The following is an 18,754-nucleotide window of genomic DNA, read 5'->3' as shown; positions in this document are numbered from 1 at the left end:
TATAATATTCAAAATATGTTAACTTTTTCTTGATTATTCATGCTTTAATTATGAACATAAATTTTCATACTATGCTTTAATACAGCTGTGCTCTCAAAGCCTAATGAGTTACATGGAAACCAACACTAAATGAGCCCAGATTTTTGCTTTATAAAACATTTCTACTTTTTACATTTGTTCACTCTCTCCTGTCAAAAAAACTTCTCATGGCTAAAATATTACCTGTCTTAAGTAGATTCATTTTTTTCTTGTCTTTAAGGCTGGAAGCCAGATGATTAAACTCTAAAGATGGGGAAAAAACTAAGAATCTAATGGCTCTAAGTGAGAACCTCCAGGTATCTACCTATGGAACATAAAAGCTTTGAGACAGCTTTTTTGGTAGCTAAGAAACTCAGGCTTTCCCCCCTATTACTCCCAGGTTTCCTAGTTATATACTAGATCAAAACTTCTTAAACTGTGTTTTGCAACTCCAAATTGGTGGGGTGAGGGGTAGCAAAATTATTTTAAATCAGCACGTTTTGCTTTTGTATCTATTTTATACCCACAAAAATTTCTTGGGCAAAAAAGAGTCACAAGTGGAAAAGTTTAAATAGTCCTACAGTAAACAGCTAAGATTTCTAAATACTGTCACCTGCTTAAAGGCCTGTGTATCTTTTAGTTAATATTTTGCCTCATTAGAATGGATTCTTAATCTTTCCATAAGGGGAAGAGCAGGGAACTTGGGAATCCAAAAAGACCTGAATTCAAATCTCACCTCCAACATTTACTATTGCAAATACATTAGCTTCTTTAGATGTCAACTTTAGTCTCCTACTCTGCAAAGCCTAAACAATAAAATCTTGGTTCCTCTATCTCTTAGTTGTTGTGAGGAACAAATGGGATAATGTGTATAAGTGCTTGGCAGACTTTAAAGGGCTCCATAAATTTTTTGGTAACATTTAAGTTTTTTTTTCTAGTAACTGAAAGCACACTATACATCCTGGTGTACTTACAAATATTCCTAATTCACCATGCACAAAGCATATAATCAGTTTAGGAGCTTCATGGAAGAACATAAATCTTCAATTAAATTGGCATGGTCTAGATAATCAAGTACTATAACTCCATTGTCAATATTCACCTCATTCTTGTTGACTAAGGTCCAATAATTACTTCCAATAAGAAGTTTCAGAATCAGAGTTGGTTGGAATTGACCCTAAAAAGATCTCTGTAAAAACTATTAATATGAATAAGAATCTTCTCTATAAGGGGAAATCTACAACGTTCCAAAGCAATTTTGCTCTACTATTTGAAAGGACCGCTAAGTTTTATGTAACATTAAATTATATATATATATATATATATATATATATATATATATATATATATATAGTTCCATTATTCCTAATTTTGTGAAATCAAGCATAAAAAAGCTAGTAAATGCTGCTTCCCAAGAATCTATGATATTGCTAACTACTTCAACCACTCATTATTTGTGAAGGCAATTTTATATGCATATGCATATGTGTGAGAATACACACATATATGTGTGTGTGCACGTGTGTTAATGTATATATTGTGTATACATAATTTACATGTAATAGCATGCATCTCAGTCATGTAAAATGATAAATTTTATTAATCAAGAGGCATCTAAAAGCAATCAAACAATTTTTCAATATTAACTTTCATAATTTTCAAAATTCAAAGACTTTATATCTTACCTGTCTACTAGCTTTTTAGCAAATCCAAAATCAGTGAGCTTGATATGGCCTTCTTTATCTAATAATATATTTTCAGGTTTTAAATCTCTGTAAACTATTTCTTTGGAGTGCAGATATTCTATTGCACAGATAATCTCCGCAGAGTAAAATAGTCCTGTGCTGTTATTAAACCGTCCCATGTTTCTTAGGTAGCTGAAAAGTTCTCCTCCAGGAACATATTCCATCAACATATATAAAAATCTTTCATCATGGTAGGTCCAATATCTGCAATAAATAATTTTATATTTTGTTAGCAAATCATGAATCACATTGATATATTAAGAAACAAAATTTCCAAGTTGTCCCTTTGGAGAAATCATTTTAAATTTAAATATTATAAATGAAAAGTGGTTTCATGCTATCATATAAACACTAGGTAAGAAGGACGTTATTTGGATTAACATGATTATCAAAGACAGAAATTTGTAATATACTTCACTAAACAGAAGAATTTTATCATCATTACCTCCCCAAAAAAACCCTCCAAAGACACAAAAAAACCCCACAATTACCTACAAAAGGTGGCAGTAGAGAAGCAGCGTAGATAGCATGAAGACATAGCTAGTGATATTTACATACAGAAAACAAAGGTAATCAAGCATGAAATATGGACAGAGAAAGAAGCATCAGAACTAGAGTGTACCCAGGACAGCTAGATCAACATCTTCATTTTACAAATTAGGAAACTGAGGAAACAAGCAAAGAGACTCATCCAGGATCATATAACTTCAGAAATAATCATCATTTTATACTTTTAAGAAAGCTGACATTCATTCTCTTATACAGAAAAAGAAAAAGAAATAAACAATTGTCATACACACAAATTTGTGAGAGTAGTGCAATCATTTCTGTAAAGTAACAGCTTGATGAGAAATGTCGATTATGTATTGGAAAAAGTTTGTTTTTTCTTAGGTAAAGAAAACATTCTATCAACCTTGAGTTCTGAATAAAGCATTACATACAAATGGCCACTTGCATGTTTTTCCTTACGTGCAATTATCAGTTTTTTCTGTTGTCTCCCCCCCCCCATAATGTACATTAAAAAAAAGACTCTTCTGCACTTTCAGCTTTTGCCAACCTAGCAATTAGCTATCCTGGCACAGTGGTATTACCTGCTAATGAAAATCTGTCTGACTCATAGTCTAATGACTTTAATTCTCTTCATTTTACTTGTGATATGGAAATATTTAAATTGCTCATTCTCTAGAGTCACATGAAGTTGCTCTAGGGATTTCAGAATCTTAGTGTCCTTCAACCCCAACCCAGTCTCTGGATTACCTAGAAGGAGCCTTAACCTGTTTCTCAAAGTACTCCCATTCTTTACTTGACCCTTCAATGCCTTTCTATCACTAGAGTTCATCACTTCCCACTCTTTATCCTCAGAACAGGGTCAGGAAGCAGTTAGCTATTGTTCCTTTAGTATAATATATTGTTTTTCACAAAGCTAAGTCAAGAATTCAAGGACTAAGGGGATGAAGGGAAAGAAGGATATGAGAAATGTATTCTTAATATGTTTTTTCAATTTACTAAAGGAATCAATCTACTCTGCCATTTGTAATTAGATAAAGTGAACAGATCAGCACTATCCCTTTTCTCATCTTACTGGCAACATTACACTTGTTTGTGCAAAGGCAGAGAATATCTTGTTTTATTTTGTTAAAGTATTAAAATTGCAAGAATAGTTTTCTGTTTTTTAAAGTTGCAAGCACATTGTTTTTCAGCAATATTATAAGCTTTTGTGGGTTAGCCTAAAAATCTAATAAGTATAAATAACACTGTTGTTTCTTTGGAAGGAATAATTTCTAGTTTAGCAAAGATCACATAAATATGAATTCTGGAAATAAATAACATTTGTAAAGTGGGGTCTTCCTGAACCTCTTTACTACAGTGTAATGTTTATAATTAACTCATATTCCAAGTAAAAGGAGTGCTTCAGTATAACTTGCCAGCAGCAACAGCTCAAAGCTTTGCCTAAATGATCAACTACATCCAAATGTTAGTAGCTTCATTTGCTGAGTATGATTATTAAATAGGTAAGGAAGATACAAGTCTAAAAAATGCCTGTTTTTAGCCTTGTCTGATCTTTGAAATGTGGAGCCAATCGTCTAAATATTGTAGGAGAAGATATTCTACCTTTTCTCAGCTATTAAAAACAATACTGAATTCTCAGAGGTGGGCTTTAAACGATGCTTCAGAGGCAGAAGAAAGAGAATGCACAAAGATGAAGCATCTTAAGAGACTGTCTGTGAAAGAAACCATGAGTGTAAGTTAGAAGGATAGAATTACAGAGTTATAAAGCTTTAAAGATTAGAAGAATAACAGGAGTATTTGATTCCTAATGATGATACTGAGTCAAATTGTATATATGTCTTAAACTCAGAGCCAAGGAAGGAAAGTGCAGTAGACCTGTAGTCAAATGTATTGAGTTTTGAGTTGTAGTTCAGTCACTGGACCTAGAACAAGTCAATTAAACTTTGTGAACCTTTGATCCCAATCTACAAAATAGGAATAATAGCTATCTTGGCTACTTAGCAACATTACTGGGAAACAAATGAGATGAATGTACATGAAAGACAGTTTTACAACAATTTATAAATGGAAGGTATCATCATTATTACTATAAATATATTGGTACATGTAGCCAAGGGATTTTAGTTCTGACTCTGGCACTAAGTGTGTCTGGGCCAATTTGTAATTCCAGTGAACCTCACTTTCCTCACCTATAAAATGAAAGGGTTGGACCAAAAAATCTTTGAGGTCCCTTATAGCTCTAAAATTATATGGCTCTCACTCTCCTCCCTTAGAAATTATATTATTAAAATTCAATTATGGTTATGGATGACAGTGTTATTTTATTTCTACTCTCAATACTTTATTTTGGTGAGGTTGATCTGGTAAGAACAGTGATTTAGGAAAATTACCATGACAAATCAAGGGAGGATGAATTGGAATAAGCAAAGAGGAGGGAGAGGAATCAATAGGAAAAAATAATAAAAAATCCAAGTCAAAAGGCATTTATTTATATTTTAGTGGGAAATACAACAATTCCATATGTATATACACACATACACAAGTATGTGGACATAGGTATAGATATACATGTGTGTATTATAAAATTAATAAATACAGACACAGAGGCATACACAAGCACACACATAAAGTGGTTAAACATACAAGATAGTCTGGGAGGGATGACTGGCAATTTGGAGGTTAAGAATGAGTATTAATGAAAGACATGGTACCTAAATTACATCTTAAAGAAACTGACAGGACAGCTAGGTGGTACAGTGGATAGAGCACCAGACCTGAAGTCAGGAGGACCTGAGTTTAAATCTGGCCTCAGACACTTAACACTTCCTAGCTGTGTGACCCTGGGCAAGTCACTTACCACCAGCCTCAGGGAAAAAAAAGAAAAGGACAGAGTCTGAGTTACAAAAAAGAAGGAAAGGAGGATATTCATGTGAGACTACCAACATAAGGACATGAGGTGGGAGATGGAATATTGTGAGTAAGAAACAGCAAAAAGTCAGTTTGGTTACATATACAAGTAGACAGAATAACATCCAGTGAGGCTGGAACTATAGTTGCTGCCAGGATATAACAAAGCCAGATTAGATGGTGTTTATAAGATGGATCCTGACCCTGTTCAGAGAAGAACAACCAGAAAGATCCTAAGGTTCAAATCACATGAAAACTGGCCAAAGGAAGTGAAGAAGTTTAACTTGGAGGAAAGAAATCAGAGGAGCATGACAGCTATCTTCAAGTATTCAAAGAGCTGACCTATGGAAGAATTTGATTCACCCCATCTGGTTGGCCACCAAAAACTGAACTAGGAAACCAAAAGAGGCAAATTTAGGATTTGTGAAAAGAAAAACTATTTAAGAATTAGAGCTATTATTCACAAGTGAGATGGACTACTTCAGGAGGTAGTGGGTTCCTCACTAAAGGTTTTAAAGGACAATATAAATAAAAAGTTTTAAGATTTCAAAAGGCAACAGAATAGTAAACAATGCAAGACAGAGTCAGAATATTTAGTTTCAAATCATTATTAGCTCTGTGACCGTAAGTCTTTTGAGCTTCAGTTTCCTCATCTATAAAATGAGATTAATAACATTATCTGCCTTCTAAGGTAACTATATAAGTAGCACAGTAAGTAAGTGTGCCAGACCTAAAATCAAGAAGACATACTCTTGAGTTCAAATCTAGTCTTAGACATTTACTAGATATGCGACCTCGGGTAAATTAATTCATTTTCTTTGCCTCAATTACTTATCTGTAAATAATGAGCTGGAGAAGGAAATGGCAAACCACTTCATTAACTTTGCCAAGAAAACCCCAAAATAGGGTCATAAATAATTCCTATATGAAGCAAATGACTAATAACAATAATAAAGCTCAATTAAAACTAATATATGTATATAACGTTCTGCAAATTTTAAAGTGCTATATAATCAGTTATGTTCTGAAATTAACAGGAATCCTTTTACATGTGGACTTCTAGTGGTACCATCAATTCTGAAATTTAAATCTGGCATGTCAACTCTGCATCAATATGAATTTTAAAACCTTAATATCATTTAAGTGGCAAGAATTCAAGTGTAAACACTCTACTTTATAGTTTAGATATTCAGAGTATCTAATGATTTAATTTTTGATTTGATTTTAAATTTGATTCAGAGTATTTAATGATTTGAGGTTCACAGACTCTAGATTTAACCTGATTTGGGACTAAGGAACCATTAAAGTAGATAATTCAATTTTTCAAAGTTGCATTTGGTAAAAATTGAAAATGTAATATTAATATTTTCAAAAAAAAATTTGAAATTTTCAGTGAAAATTAATTTGTTACTAGGATTAATGTCAGTTATTATCTTAGCATGAAATACTCAGATCATTCAAGCAAATATAAACTCAACAGTATGTCTTAGAAGATAAAGTATTTCCAGGGCAAATCTATACCATCTCTATACTACCTAAACTAATCTGGACCCTGTCAATGACTACATAATTCAACTGACATTTTAGCCTGTTCCACCAATTTCTAGCAATGTACTAATACATTTTCCATTTTTTCCTATGACAATTGAGATCAGATTAGTTAAGACAGCGACATTTACCAAGTGCTACTACATGCATAAATAGCTCTGTGAAACTGACTGCTTCAAGATATACTGGACTCATGCTGGGATATATTCAAGCAGAGACTAGAAGATCATTTGTCTGAGTTTCCATAAACAGAATTTGTATATCAGGTGAGAGTTGGGTGAGACTATAAGAACTCTGAATCCTAAAGTTCTATGACGGTATAGTATTCATTAAGGAGATTATCACAGGGAATAAGAGATTCATTTTTCTGCCCCTGGAAACCACAAAGTTCTTTGCCATAAGATTCCACAAACATTTTTCATAATTTCTTTATCCTGTTCCTAATTCTCATAAATTCTACTGCAGGGCAGGAAATGGGTGATGGGGAGGAGGGGGGATAAGGAAGGGGGAAGAAATTATTTCCCTTTTTTTTTTTTTTTTTCTTTAATTTAACAAGTGGACAGATTACCTCCAGCTTCCTGGGAAACACAGGGCTAGGATACTCTTTCCATATTAAGTGCTAGGGAAGCTAAAAAGAAAGGAAAATAATTCTTTTTCTAATTATCCTTACTTCCCCAGAGTAGCATTTCATTTAACCTACAGCAAACATTTGAGTATTCCTTCAAAAGAGCTCTATATGCCAATTTTTCCAAGTAGAACCAAGGAGTTATTTAGCTTTTTTTTTTTTTTAAACACTAAAAAGGAAAATCTAAAGGAGGAGTAAAAGGAGGAAAATAAAAAGAGGAGAAGTCAGGAGAGTGATAGGAAGCAGTGCAGGTGATATATCATCCACAAACTCCTCCAGGCAGATTTAGAAAATGGACCAGACTGAATCTTGATGGGGAACTCCAGAAAACAAAACAAAACAAAACAAACAAAACTTAGGTTCTATAGATAAGTCCACATCAACATAAAGACACTCAGGGAGGTCTAAGGTCACTAGGGAAAGATCAAGTCAAAAGCCTGATGTGTGGACTCTCAAGTCCCCAGGAAGAAGCTGTGCAGTTGGGCTAGAAGAGATTCCAGTCCTAGACCCACACTAGAGCACAGCAATGGACACAGGTACAAATCCACAGCTTTGTAACCAACTGCTTATTCAGTTCTGGGTCAGAGATCCAGGTCAAATTGAGAAGGGGAACTGTACAGGTGAGTAGCATTCCTGGGTAGGAGGCCCTGGGCTATGTATGGAGAAAGCAGGAAATTCGGAAGCCAGAAGCAACAGTTTTATGGTTCAGAACCTCTAGGAGGCACTTCCAGTCTAAGCAGCCTGCAGAAGAATACTCAGGGCAGTAATGTCAGACCAAAAAAGAACCTATAATTCAATTCTCCAGCTAGCTGACAGGAATGAAGGCCAGAAACAAACTATTCTTGCACAGCCTCACAGGTTTAGAACTTTCAAAACTCAGACCAGGAGGACAACAATCTGTCTTTGTCCTGGGTCACTTTGGATGCACTGTCTCTGATATCAGAAGTAACATATATTACTTCAACAACAATACTATATGATGATCAATTCTGATGGACGTGACCCTCTGCAACAATGAGATGAACCAAATCAGTTCCAATAGAGCAGTAATGAACTGAACCAGCTACACCCAGCGAAAGAACTCTGGGAGACAACTATGAACCACTACATGGAATTCCCAATCCCCCTATTTTTGTCCACCTGCGTTTTTTATTTCCTTCACAAGCTAAATGTACACTGTTTCAAAGTCCGATTCTTTTTGAATAGCAAAACAACTACTTGGACGTGTATACATATAGTGTATTTAATTTATACTTTAACATATGTAACATGTATTGGTCAACATGCCATGGGGGGGGGGGGGGAAGGAGGGGAAAAATTGGAACAAAAGGCTTGGCAATCGTCAGTGCTGTAAAATTACCCATGCATATATCTTATAAATATATATGCATATAGAAATAAAAAGCTATTAAAAATTAGTAACATATATTCACTATCTCCCCCCCCCAAAAAAAAAAAAAAAAAAAAACAGCAATAGGGCCAGCTTGGACCAGCCCTCCAGAAGTATAGCAGAGCTAGAGGCAACATTAAGTCCAAAGTTTAGAATTAGTCTGGAAGAATGAGTAAACAAACAAAAAAAGAACCTCAACATAAAGAGCCATTATGGTGGCAGGGAAGCTCAAAAAAATCCAGAAAATAAAGATTACAAAACATCTTCATGCAATGCCTCAGAGAAAAAAAGCTTGAGCACAAGGCTACTAAAATCCTTGGAAGAAATGAAGCAAAAATTTAAAAGAAAAAGAAATGTGTATTATAAAGAAAAGAATTAAAAAAGGAATTAACAGGTACAAAATCTTTAAGCAATAAACTCTCTGAAAATCTGAATGGACCAAATAGAACCAATGACTCAATGAGGCAATAAGAAATATTAAAAACAAAATCAAATGGCAGTTAGAGGGAAGCAAAGAAAATTTAATATACCATATCAAAAACAACTTAGGAAAAAAAAATTCAATCATTAGGCAATCTGGATAGCATGATCAAAAAAGGTCTTAACATATTTCAAAAAAAAAAAAAAAATTTAAAAATCTTTCCCTCCCCCCTGAGGCAGTTGGGGTTAAGTGACATGCCTAGGGTCTCATAGCTAGGAAGTTGTAGAGGACTTGCCAAACCCCACCCCACCCCCAACCTTGGACATCACACGAGGTGCAGCTCAGGAAACTGAGGTAGCCTTGTAAGAGTGAAAAAGATGGCACTGGGAGGAAGGGGTTTCACTCGAAAAGCAACGTGGCAGTTCTGGGAGAGGCATGCCAGGCCTGGGATGAGAGAACAATACCCACATACCTTATTAGGAAAGGAATGCTCACTTTGTACTTATGTGTAGCTACCTGAAGATCACGATATAGGAAATCATATACTGCTATAGGTTAGATGTACTTACACTAAGCTATAGGAAATAAAGGCATATACTGAGGATATAAAAAGGCTTGCTGGGCTTATAATAAATGATGTCTTCCAACATCCTTATTCTGGCCATTCAGGTGACCAGGCATCACTGGTTACATAAGACCTGCATCACTCAGGAGTTTGGGCTGAGAACTTAAACAGGAAGTGTTAAGTATCTGAGACCAGATTTGAACTCAGATCCTCCTGACTTCAGGCCTGATGCTCTATCCACTGAGCCACCTAGCTGGCCCCCCAAAAAAATCTTAAAAAAAAAAAAAAATTGGTCACAGAACAAAGTAGAAAGGATACCCAAAATAAAAATTTGCAAGAATATCATAAGCAAAATTCGGAACTTCCAAGTGAAAGAAAAAATACTACACGAAATAGAAAGAAAGAATTCAAATACCAAAGCATCAAAATCAGCCTTTCAGCCTTGATTTAGCAGCCACCATCATAATGGGGGGTGGGGGGAGAGGAAGAATTTTGAATATAATATTCCAGAAGACAAACACTATGAACTTATAGTAAAAATTAAAAAAAAAAATTACCCAGTAAAAATTAAGTAAAAAGTCATAGGGGATGGATTTTTTTTAATGAATTAGATCAGGACTTCCAAGCATTTCTCATGAAAATATCAGAGATGCAGAGAAACTTTGGAGTTCAAACACAAGGAAATAGAAATATAAAGAGGTAAAGATGAGTGAACAATGTTTAAGAACTAAACAAGAATAAATTTGCTTCCATTCAAATATATGGAGATAAATGAGTCTCCTCTGAGCCTTATTATCAGAATTCATAAAGGAAGTCCATTTTAAAAGTAAAACAAAACAAAACATTGGAAAGATCAGACATATGAAATATAACCAAAAATTCTCATTTTATTTCTAATTCCTTTGCCTTATGATTAAAAAAAAAAAAAAAAAAAAGAGCTATGCTAATTGACACAGCTTACTCCTTTGAGGTATTCTTAAATTCTAGTCCTTTAGCCAAAAATTTAGCAGGACACAATCACTTTATAGTTTTGGGATGTGTGTATATATATATATATATATATATATATATATATATAATACACACACACATATATTCATGGTATTTATAGATTAAATCAAGTAATTCTAGATTTCACTCTTGTAGAGAGTCAGAATGGTGCTAAATTAATCATTTTGGTCTACAAGGTGATAACCCCCTAGAGAAAATGGCAAAAAGCTCAGGTATTATGGGAATCAAGACATAAAACAAAGGGGAAAAAACTGTTTTGTTTGCATATAGACTGTTAAGCCTTCAAAGTAGTATTGATATGAGATCTAAAATTGTTTAATCTCATCATTATTTAGGTCTAGAGACCTAAATTTTATTTAGTAACAATTTGCAGCAAACTAATTCTCTTTACCCACCTTTTTTCATAATCAAATAAAGCAATCAAGTCACCTACTAGAACTGCTGAGGAGAAAAAAGGCTTCTGGGATTCTTTGCCGAAATAGCAACAAGCAATGACACAGATGAGAGTTTAGATATAGCTGTAAAAGGACAATCTTTACTCCCATATCTCATCATCTGTCAAAAACCCAGAACTCAAATGCTATTTTAGGTTTGTAGGGAGATTTTTATTTACTGATAAAAGCATTATCTTTCTTTGCCTGGAAACAAAGACACCTGATATGTGGGCGTTTGAAATGCAAGGCAGTCAATAAAAGTATTTTTGCTCCAACAAAGATCATGTTTAAACCATCTGCCTAAAGTAGTTAAGTAGCAAGTCACTTCAGTTGCCTGACTTTTTTACTATTAGGAAAATCATCATTCATATGGCAAGATATAATAAAGGCCAATAAAGATACATTTCTAATCTCATTTAATTGTAGCTTTAAGTGATTATTAAATTAAAACCTAAGTCATAATATCTGCCACTTAAAAAATGTTAATAAAGAAAGTAAGATGCCCTTGAGGCAAGAAGTTCTCTACAAGAACACAAAATGATAATAAAAATCAAAATGGAGTTGGAAGAATTTTCCTCCCTATCTCCCATAAGCAACAAAAAGTGCTCTCTTCCCACAGATCTCCAAAGTATCCATACTTTTATAGGAGAATTAAGTTACTTGATAATAATACCAAATCTTCATATTTCCCAGACCAAGATCTAAGAAACAAATTTTTAGCACTACTTCCTTCTAGAGTTGGTTATATGTCAATCAAATCAGAAATAGAAGTGGATTTCAGCCTAGAAAAAAATGAAAAACAGAATAAGAAATGGTTTTCCTCCCAAAATGATGACATTCTAGGAAAGGGTTAGAAAATTTTATGCCTTGCAGAATTCTTTTTGCTTAAAAAGAATACCAAATATAGCTAGAGCCCATATCAAGATGCTCTCCCTAGACCTTCTGCCAAGTGCAGCTGACTTTTCTTCTTCCTTACTCCCAATCCTTGATGTCCTGTGAAACAATTTCATCATTTCACAGAACAGTTTTTTTTAAAGGTCTATAATAGTACAACATAGCAAATAACAAAATGGAAATTCTAATCAAAATTTGGCAAGTTATTAAGTGACAAGAGAAATTAGAGGAGGCCAGTGAACTTCTGCAGGAGTAGAACCTTTGAGACACTTTTAAGCCTAAGTTCAGAGACAGGAAGAGAGACCAGAGAAGGGGAAGAGAAAAACAAACCACAACAAAATCCAACAGATGCATATGCTTTAGGAAGGGTGGGGTGACAGATTTTAAAAATATACTGGTTTTCACTTAGAAAGATGTCTTTATGTAAAAACAAAACTTGTAATATAATTTTCTAAATTTGAATACTGACACATAACAGAGTGAAGTACTATATTTCTATGACAAAACAACTTGTAATAATTAACATCTTTCATTTGGATTTTTCATGTGAACACTGGCAAACATCAATAAATTTATGTCCAACTAATATTTTCATTTTTATAAATTCATGTAGGCCCATAGAAGACCATTTCTTAAGTAATTATTACAATATGTCACATAGTATTCTAAAAAATATTCTTCTAAAATTAAGGCATCCAAGAAGCACCATTATTATCAGACAGAAGCTGATCTGTTAACACACATCCTATATAGGAAACTTTTATGATATTCAATTATAAGTCGAATATTCAATTAAATGAAAATATTTAATTTTAAAAACTATTCATTATCTTTTTTTTTTTTTTGCTGACGCAATTGGAGTTAAGTGACTTGCCCAGAGTCACACAGCTAGAAAGTGTTAAGTCTGAGATCATATTTGAACTCAAATCTTCCTGACTTCAGGGCTGGTGATCTAGCCACTGCGCCACCTTGCTGCCCCAGTCTTGAGTTTTTCTAAATTGATTTTTACATCACTTATATTTTTCCCTGTATTCACCATCCTCTCATCCTATCCTAGCTCTCACATTAGCTTGCCAATTAAATATTGAGGGGAAAAATATTTTCATCTTTAAATATTACTGTGATAAATCTTGAAATCAGAGTACTTGGTTCAAATATCAATTCTTCCCATTAATATGGCGTGATTCTGAAGTGTGTCACAATCTTTCTAGATTTCTTCATTTATAAAATGAGGGTGGGGAACTACAGTTCCTTTTTAGTTTAAGTCATGCTGCTTTGATTCAATGATTCAAGAAAACATATAACCTTTCTTCCACTCAAAGGGCTTTATACATCTCAATACACCTGACTGCTACACAGAAATATTTAGAATTGAGTACAGAGTGAAACCTAAACCCAATAAAACATGTTAAGATATTTTTTTAAATAGAGATCTGATAAGCTACTTCATATCTTTAAAACAGATAAAGCCTCATCAATGTTCCTGAAAAAAACACTGGAACTTCTCTTATGCTATTATCCTTCCTGATGCTAGCTAACATTCTATTTAGATAAAATGTGCATATAACAGATATATCACAGAATTCTAGCCTCTCTCCCAAAGAGGTACAAAGATAAGTATTTTTTTTCCTTGTATAAGGAGAATTTGAAGACATCAATTATCTTTGTAAATTCAGTCTCAACTTCCAGATTTTAGTTCTCAAAACTCTTTCTCTGTGAAAAGGGTAGGATAGATGAAGGGTAAGAACTACATCGATCATCTTTCATTCAGAAAGAAAGGAAAAAGGAATCAAATTAAAAGCTTTTATATAGAATATCAATATAAGTAGAATAAGAAGAAAAACTACCCGGGGGGGAAATATTTTTATCATCTCTGATAATAGGCTATTTACCAAGATAGATATTTGTACCAAGTCCCTAAAAATTACCAAAAGCCAGTCATTCCCCAATAGAGAAGTGGTCAAAGGAAATGATATTTTCAAAAGAATTGCAAAACAACAATCACATGTAAGGCTGTTTGAAATCACTAATAAGAAAAATGCTAAATAAAACAAATGAGGTTCCAGCTGATGTCCATAAAATTGGCAAAAATGTCAAAAGATAGTCAATGTTGAAGAGTTTATTGAAAAACAGACATGTTAACACACTCTTGATGGAGTTGTGAATTGGTCCCACATTCTAGAAACAATTTATATGAAAAAAAAAGTCAATTAGTTACTCAAAAAATCCCAAACTTCTGAATATAAACCTCAAGAAGATCCAAGACATAATTCTATGGATATGAAAATATTCATACCAAAGTCTGGAAAGATTTATACAAACTAATGCTGAGCAAAACAAACAGAACCAGGTATACATTGTACACAATAAGAGCAAGAATGTGGGATGATAAATTAAGAAAATCTTGGTTCTTCTCCATGATACAGTGATCCAAAGCAAAGTGTCCAAATTTGGACAGAAAATACGATTTGCATCCAGAAAAAGAACTATGGAGACTGAATGTAAATAAACACATGCTATGTTCACTTCTTTTTTCTGTTTGTTTTTTCTCTCCCATGTTTTTTTTTCCCCTTTTGTTCTGATTTTTTTCTTCCAACATGATTCATAAAGCAATGTCCATTAAAAATATTTTTAAAAAAGAAAATAATAAGAGCATTTTTGTAATAGTAAAATAAATTTTTATAAATTAAAAAAAAAAACCAGGAATAGTGGATTCCCATCATTTAGGGAGTGACTAAATTAATTATAATATAAGAGAAAAAAATACCATTGTATGGAAAGGAACTAGCATAGGAAATAGAAAAAACAAGAGGGAAAAACATGAATTGATGCAATCAACAAGCATTTCTTGATTACTATGTGCATGCCAATACAAATAAAAACATTCAATAACCTCTGCTCTTAATGAGTTTATATTCAAGTATATGGTGTTTCAAGTATTAAATAGTTAAATACAAGGTAACTTAGGGGAGAGGGCACTAACAGTTGGGGGGATAAAGAAAGGCTTCATTTGTCTTCAAGGAAAAGAAGAATTCTACTAAGCAGAGATGAAGAGGGAGTACATTCCAGGTATGGAGAGTTGGCCAGTACACGGAAATATGAGATAGAGCATGCTCTATTTGGCAAGATCACCAAACTCTGGGAGGGTAGGTGAGAGAATAATGTTCTATAAAGCTGGCAGATTCTAAAGGACTTCAAAAGGTATAGGAAACAGGAAACCACTGAAGTTGACTTAAGTGGGGGAGTTACATAGTCAGATCTGCATTGAAAGAAAATTATTTTGGCAGCGTGAAGGACAGAATGGAATGGAAAGAAACTTTAGTTTGGGAGAACACTCAGGAGATAATAATCAAGGTGACAGGTAATGAGGGCCTGAAATAAAATGAAAGAAATAGGGTTGAATAGGAGAAATGATGTGGAGGAAGAGATGGCAAAATTTGGCAATTGAGTGGATGGATATGAGAGGTACAGAAAGATTAAGACTCAAGGATAAGGCTGAGTTTAACAACCTGAAAGTGAAAGAAGAGTGGTACCTTCAACATTAATGTAAAAGTTTGGAAGAGAGAAAGTTTTGGGGAAAAGATAAAAAACTCTGTTTTGGTCATATTTTTGACATCTCTTTTGAAATGTTCAAAAGGCAACTGATGACATTGAACCATGATTCAGGTGTGTAGGACTGACACAAAATAAAACCAGGAAACAATATACATAGCAACTATGGTAATTTATGCAAAAAGAACACTAATATGAATAGTGTGTAAGTATTATGGCCAATGATAACTCCAGAAAAGAAAAGGAAATACAATTCCTTCCTAATACTGGACAGGTAGAAACTATGATATAATATAGAATGATAGTTATACCAAGAGAAATATTGTCAGGTTTTTTTTATTAATTTGTCTTTGCTTTTTATTTTGTTTTATTTTGACTTAACTATTTTCCATACCTACAAAAGTTAATGAAACTAGGTGAATGGGGATTGGGGGAATGGGTTTTTTCAATTTATCAATAAAACTCAATTTTTAAAAATTATGTTATATCAAACTTGGCTACTTTCAGTAATTTCATCAATATACAAAATGTATTTTATAAAGCTTACTCAGAAAATCATATTTCATTGTAATTCTTTAAACTATTCTGATGTATTCTAATGACAAATACTAAAGAATATTTTTTAATTAAATGCCAACCATTCCATTTCTGTTGTGAATGACAGAATAAAATGCTTGCTTTTATAAATGTATGCTCATCAAAATCAGTAAAGGGAAATTAATAGATTATTCATCACTTTAAAAAAAACTATTTTTGCCTTCAGTATTTAAATATTTTCTTTTGACAAATGCTAAGATTGCCTTGGATACTTCCCAACACATTTTTCCCCCTCACTTTCCAACATAAGCTCCCCTTAGATTTTTCTCAAAGTAGAAAAGCTTAGTCAGTCTGCTAATAGTGTTAGAAATTCTTTTACAGAAGATGGAAACTAAACACATTAGTCTTTTACATAGTCTCTACCTGACACAAAATTTCCTGGTGTTCTTCCACACTTATCAGTTGACTTGAAAATTTAATTAGTCCAAGCTACATATAAAACAGCACATATAAAAATAAATCAACATTACTTTCAAAAATATGCTACCAAACAAATAATTTCATTGCCCCAAAACATAAGTAGTCACTTTCACAAATATAAGCACATGCTTTGTAAAACAATATAATAGGAGAGTATGATACCATACAAAGAACTCTGAAGCAAAAGGACCTGGGTTTAAATAATTTCCCAACAATATGACTTTGGGTAGGTCACTCAGTTATCCTTGCTAGACCTCAGTTTCACTATCTGTAAAATGGGACAGATATCTTCCAGCTGTACATCTATGATCTTAAAAGGCAATTGTAAAATATATCCCTCTTCTTTTACTCCTTTGAGGACTCAAGCTTACATATCCTGCTGGTATGCCAATCCGTCTTCCCTTTCTCCTCCATGCAGCACTGCATGACATTTTCTCTCCATAATTCATGATTTAGAATCTAGTAAACTCTATTCCCACCCCACAAATGCATCGCACAAATATTTTTTACTCCATTCTTGGTCTTTTTCTTTTTCAACTTGTAGTCTCCTAAATTTGGGGTGAGGGGAAGATTTACTTTTTAAAAATTAAAAACAAAAAAGCTCTTGTTTTGTCTTATTTATTCCATTAGCAAAATTAATAACTAAACAAAGCCTCTAAATAGAGATTGAATATAGCAGCATGGCAATATCAAGAAAAAAAATACATTTTTAAGCAGAATCAAATATAAAATTCATTCAGTTCCATCAATCTCTAAGACTCCTGACAGTGTCCATTAAAGCCCATTACAAAATTTCTACAAAAGACTTAATCTATTGTTTCCTCTTCTAATTAAATTTGCATTTCCTACAGTGCCAGTGGACAAGTTTTTTTTAATCTTATTTAAATTCAAATTTTTTTTCTCTTTAATTTAATTACTAGCATTGCAAAACATTATTCTCTCTCTCTCTTTTTTTTTTTTTTTGGTTACTAATATACCAGAAATTTAGCTATATTATGGGTTAAATAAGATTTTGTAGACTAGTCTGGAGACCATCATTATTCCCTATTGTGTTTGTGTGTTTCTGAGTGAAAATGCATTCCAAGTTCCAAATCACTTATCTGCAAAACAATTTTTCTTAAACACAGCACTTTTTCAGAGTTGTACTACCAAATACAGCAAACTTCTAAATATCACATGGATAATCTAAAACAAAAGTATTAGTAAATGGAAATGTCATACAGAGAGCTTAAGAATACATTATATTCAGATGGTTTAAAAATATAGCTAACTAGTATGAAACAGATCTTCCCCAAAATAGTTATTTTCCGTTATACCATAAAATGTGAATCTATAATTTCTGATGGAAATTTTTGACACAATAATTTGTTACCCATACATGCTTCAGAGCAATGGTCTAAAGGGAATCCTGAAACTGATGAGTGAGTTTGAGCAATTCCCTCAAGCACTCACTGCTCTAGTTTCCATGACTCAAAATGGGGATTCCACCTACATTTACATACCTAACAAACATGCACTATATAACTACTTGAAAGAAAGGTACTATATAGCCACATTAACTCTTGATTATCGGTGCCACAGTAAGCAAGCATTAATACAGATAACCAATATTCCAGATTGTCCAGAGGCTCACATCAACAAGTCAAGTCATGACCAAACAGACTAAAAAGAATATAGCTATAAAGTGCATGTGATTCCTTTGCTGTGGTCATTGAGTAGTATGGTAAGAATTAGACCAGGAGTCAGAATGGCTGCCTTTCTATTAAATTACCATGTGACCTTGAGCAAGTCATGTTATATGTATGATAAAGGGAATGAACTAGATAATTGGTAAGGTCCTTTCTTGTTAATTTGAACATCCTATAATTTTAATTAAATATAGATATAGGAGGTAAATTCTCTCTCTAAAAAGAGAATTATGGTGCCAAGTGCTTGCAACAAGCAGTCAGTGTTTAGGGTCTAACCAACTCCAATAACTAGGAGTTGATTTTATTTCAATATTATTAGGGTAAATAATCATGATTCATGTGTACACGACAAATCGTTTTACATTTATTGTGGAATTCAGTTAATTAACAAGTAAATTCTTACACACACACACACACACACACACACAG

General features: G+C 33.3%; 1 protein-coding gene across 2 annotated transcripts in view; it reads right to left on the bottom strand.

Moving 5' to 3' along the window:
* The window catches only part of PRKX (protein kinase cAMP-dependent X-linked catalytic subunit), a 125,749-nt gene that overhangs the window by 49,750 nt on the left and 57,245 nt on the right, over window positions 1-18,754 (bottom strand). For both annotated transcript variants that reach the window (XM_074300202.1, XM_074300204.1), the window contains exon 3: window positions 1,704-1,967. In XM_074300202.1, coding sequence (XP_074156303.1) covers window positions 1,704-1,967 — 264 coding nt within the window. The remainder of the gene's footprint in view (window positions 1-1,703; window positions 1,968-18,754) is intronic.

Source organism: Sminthopsis crassicaudata, chromosome 3 (assembly GCF_048593235.1).
Source record: "Sminthopsis crassicaudata isolate SCR6 chromosome 3, ASM4859323v1, whole genome shotgun sequence".
In the NCBI taxonomy this organism is placed as follows: Eukaryota; Metazoa; Chordata; class Mammalia; order Dasyuromorphia; family Dasyuridae; genus Sminthopsis; species Sminthopsis crassicaudata.
Note: the sequence above shows the minus strand (reverse complement) of the source record. Positions and strands in the feature narration are given on the sequence as shown.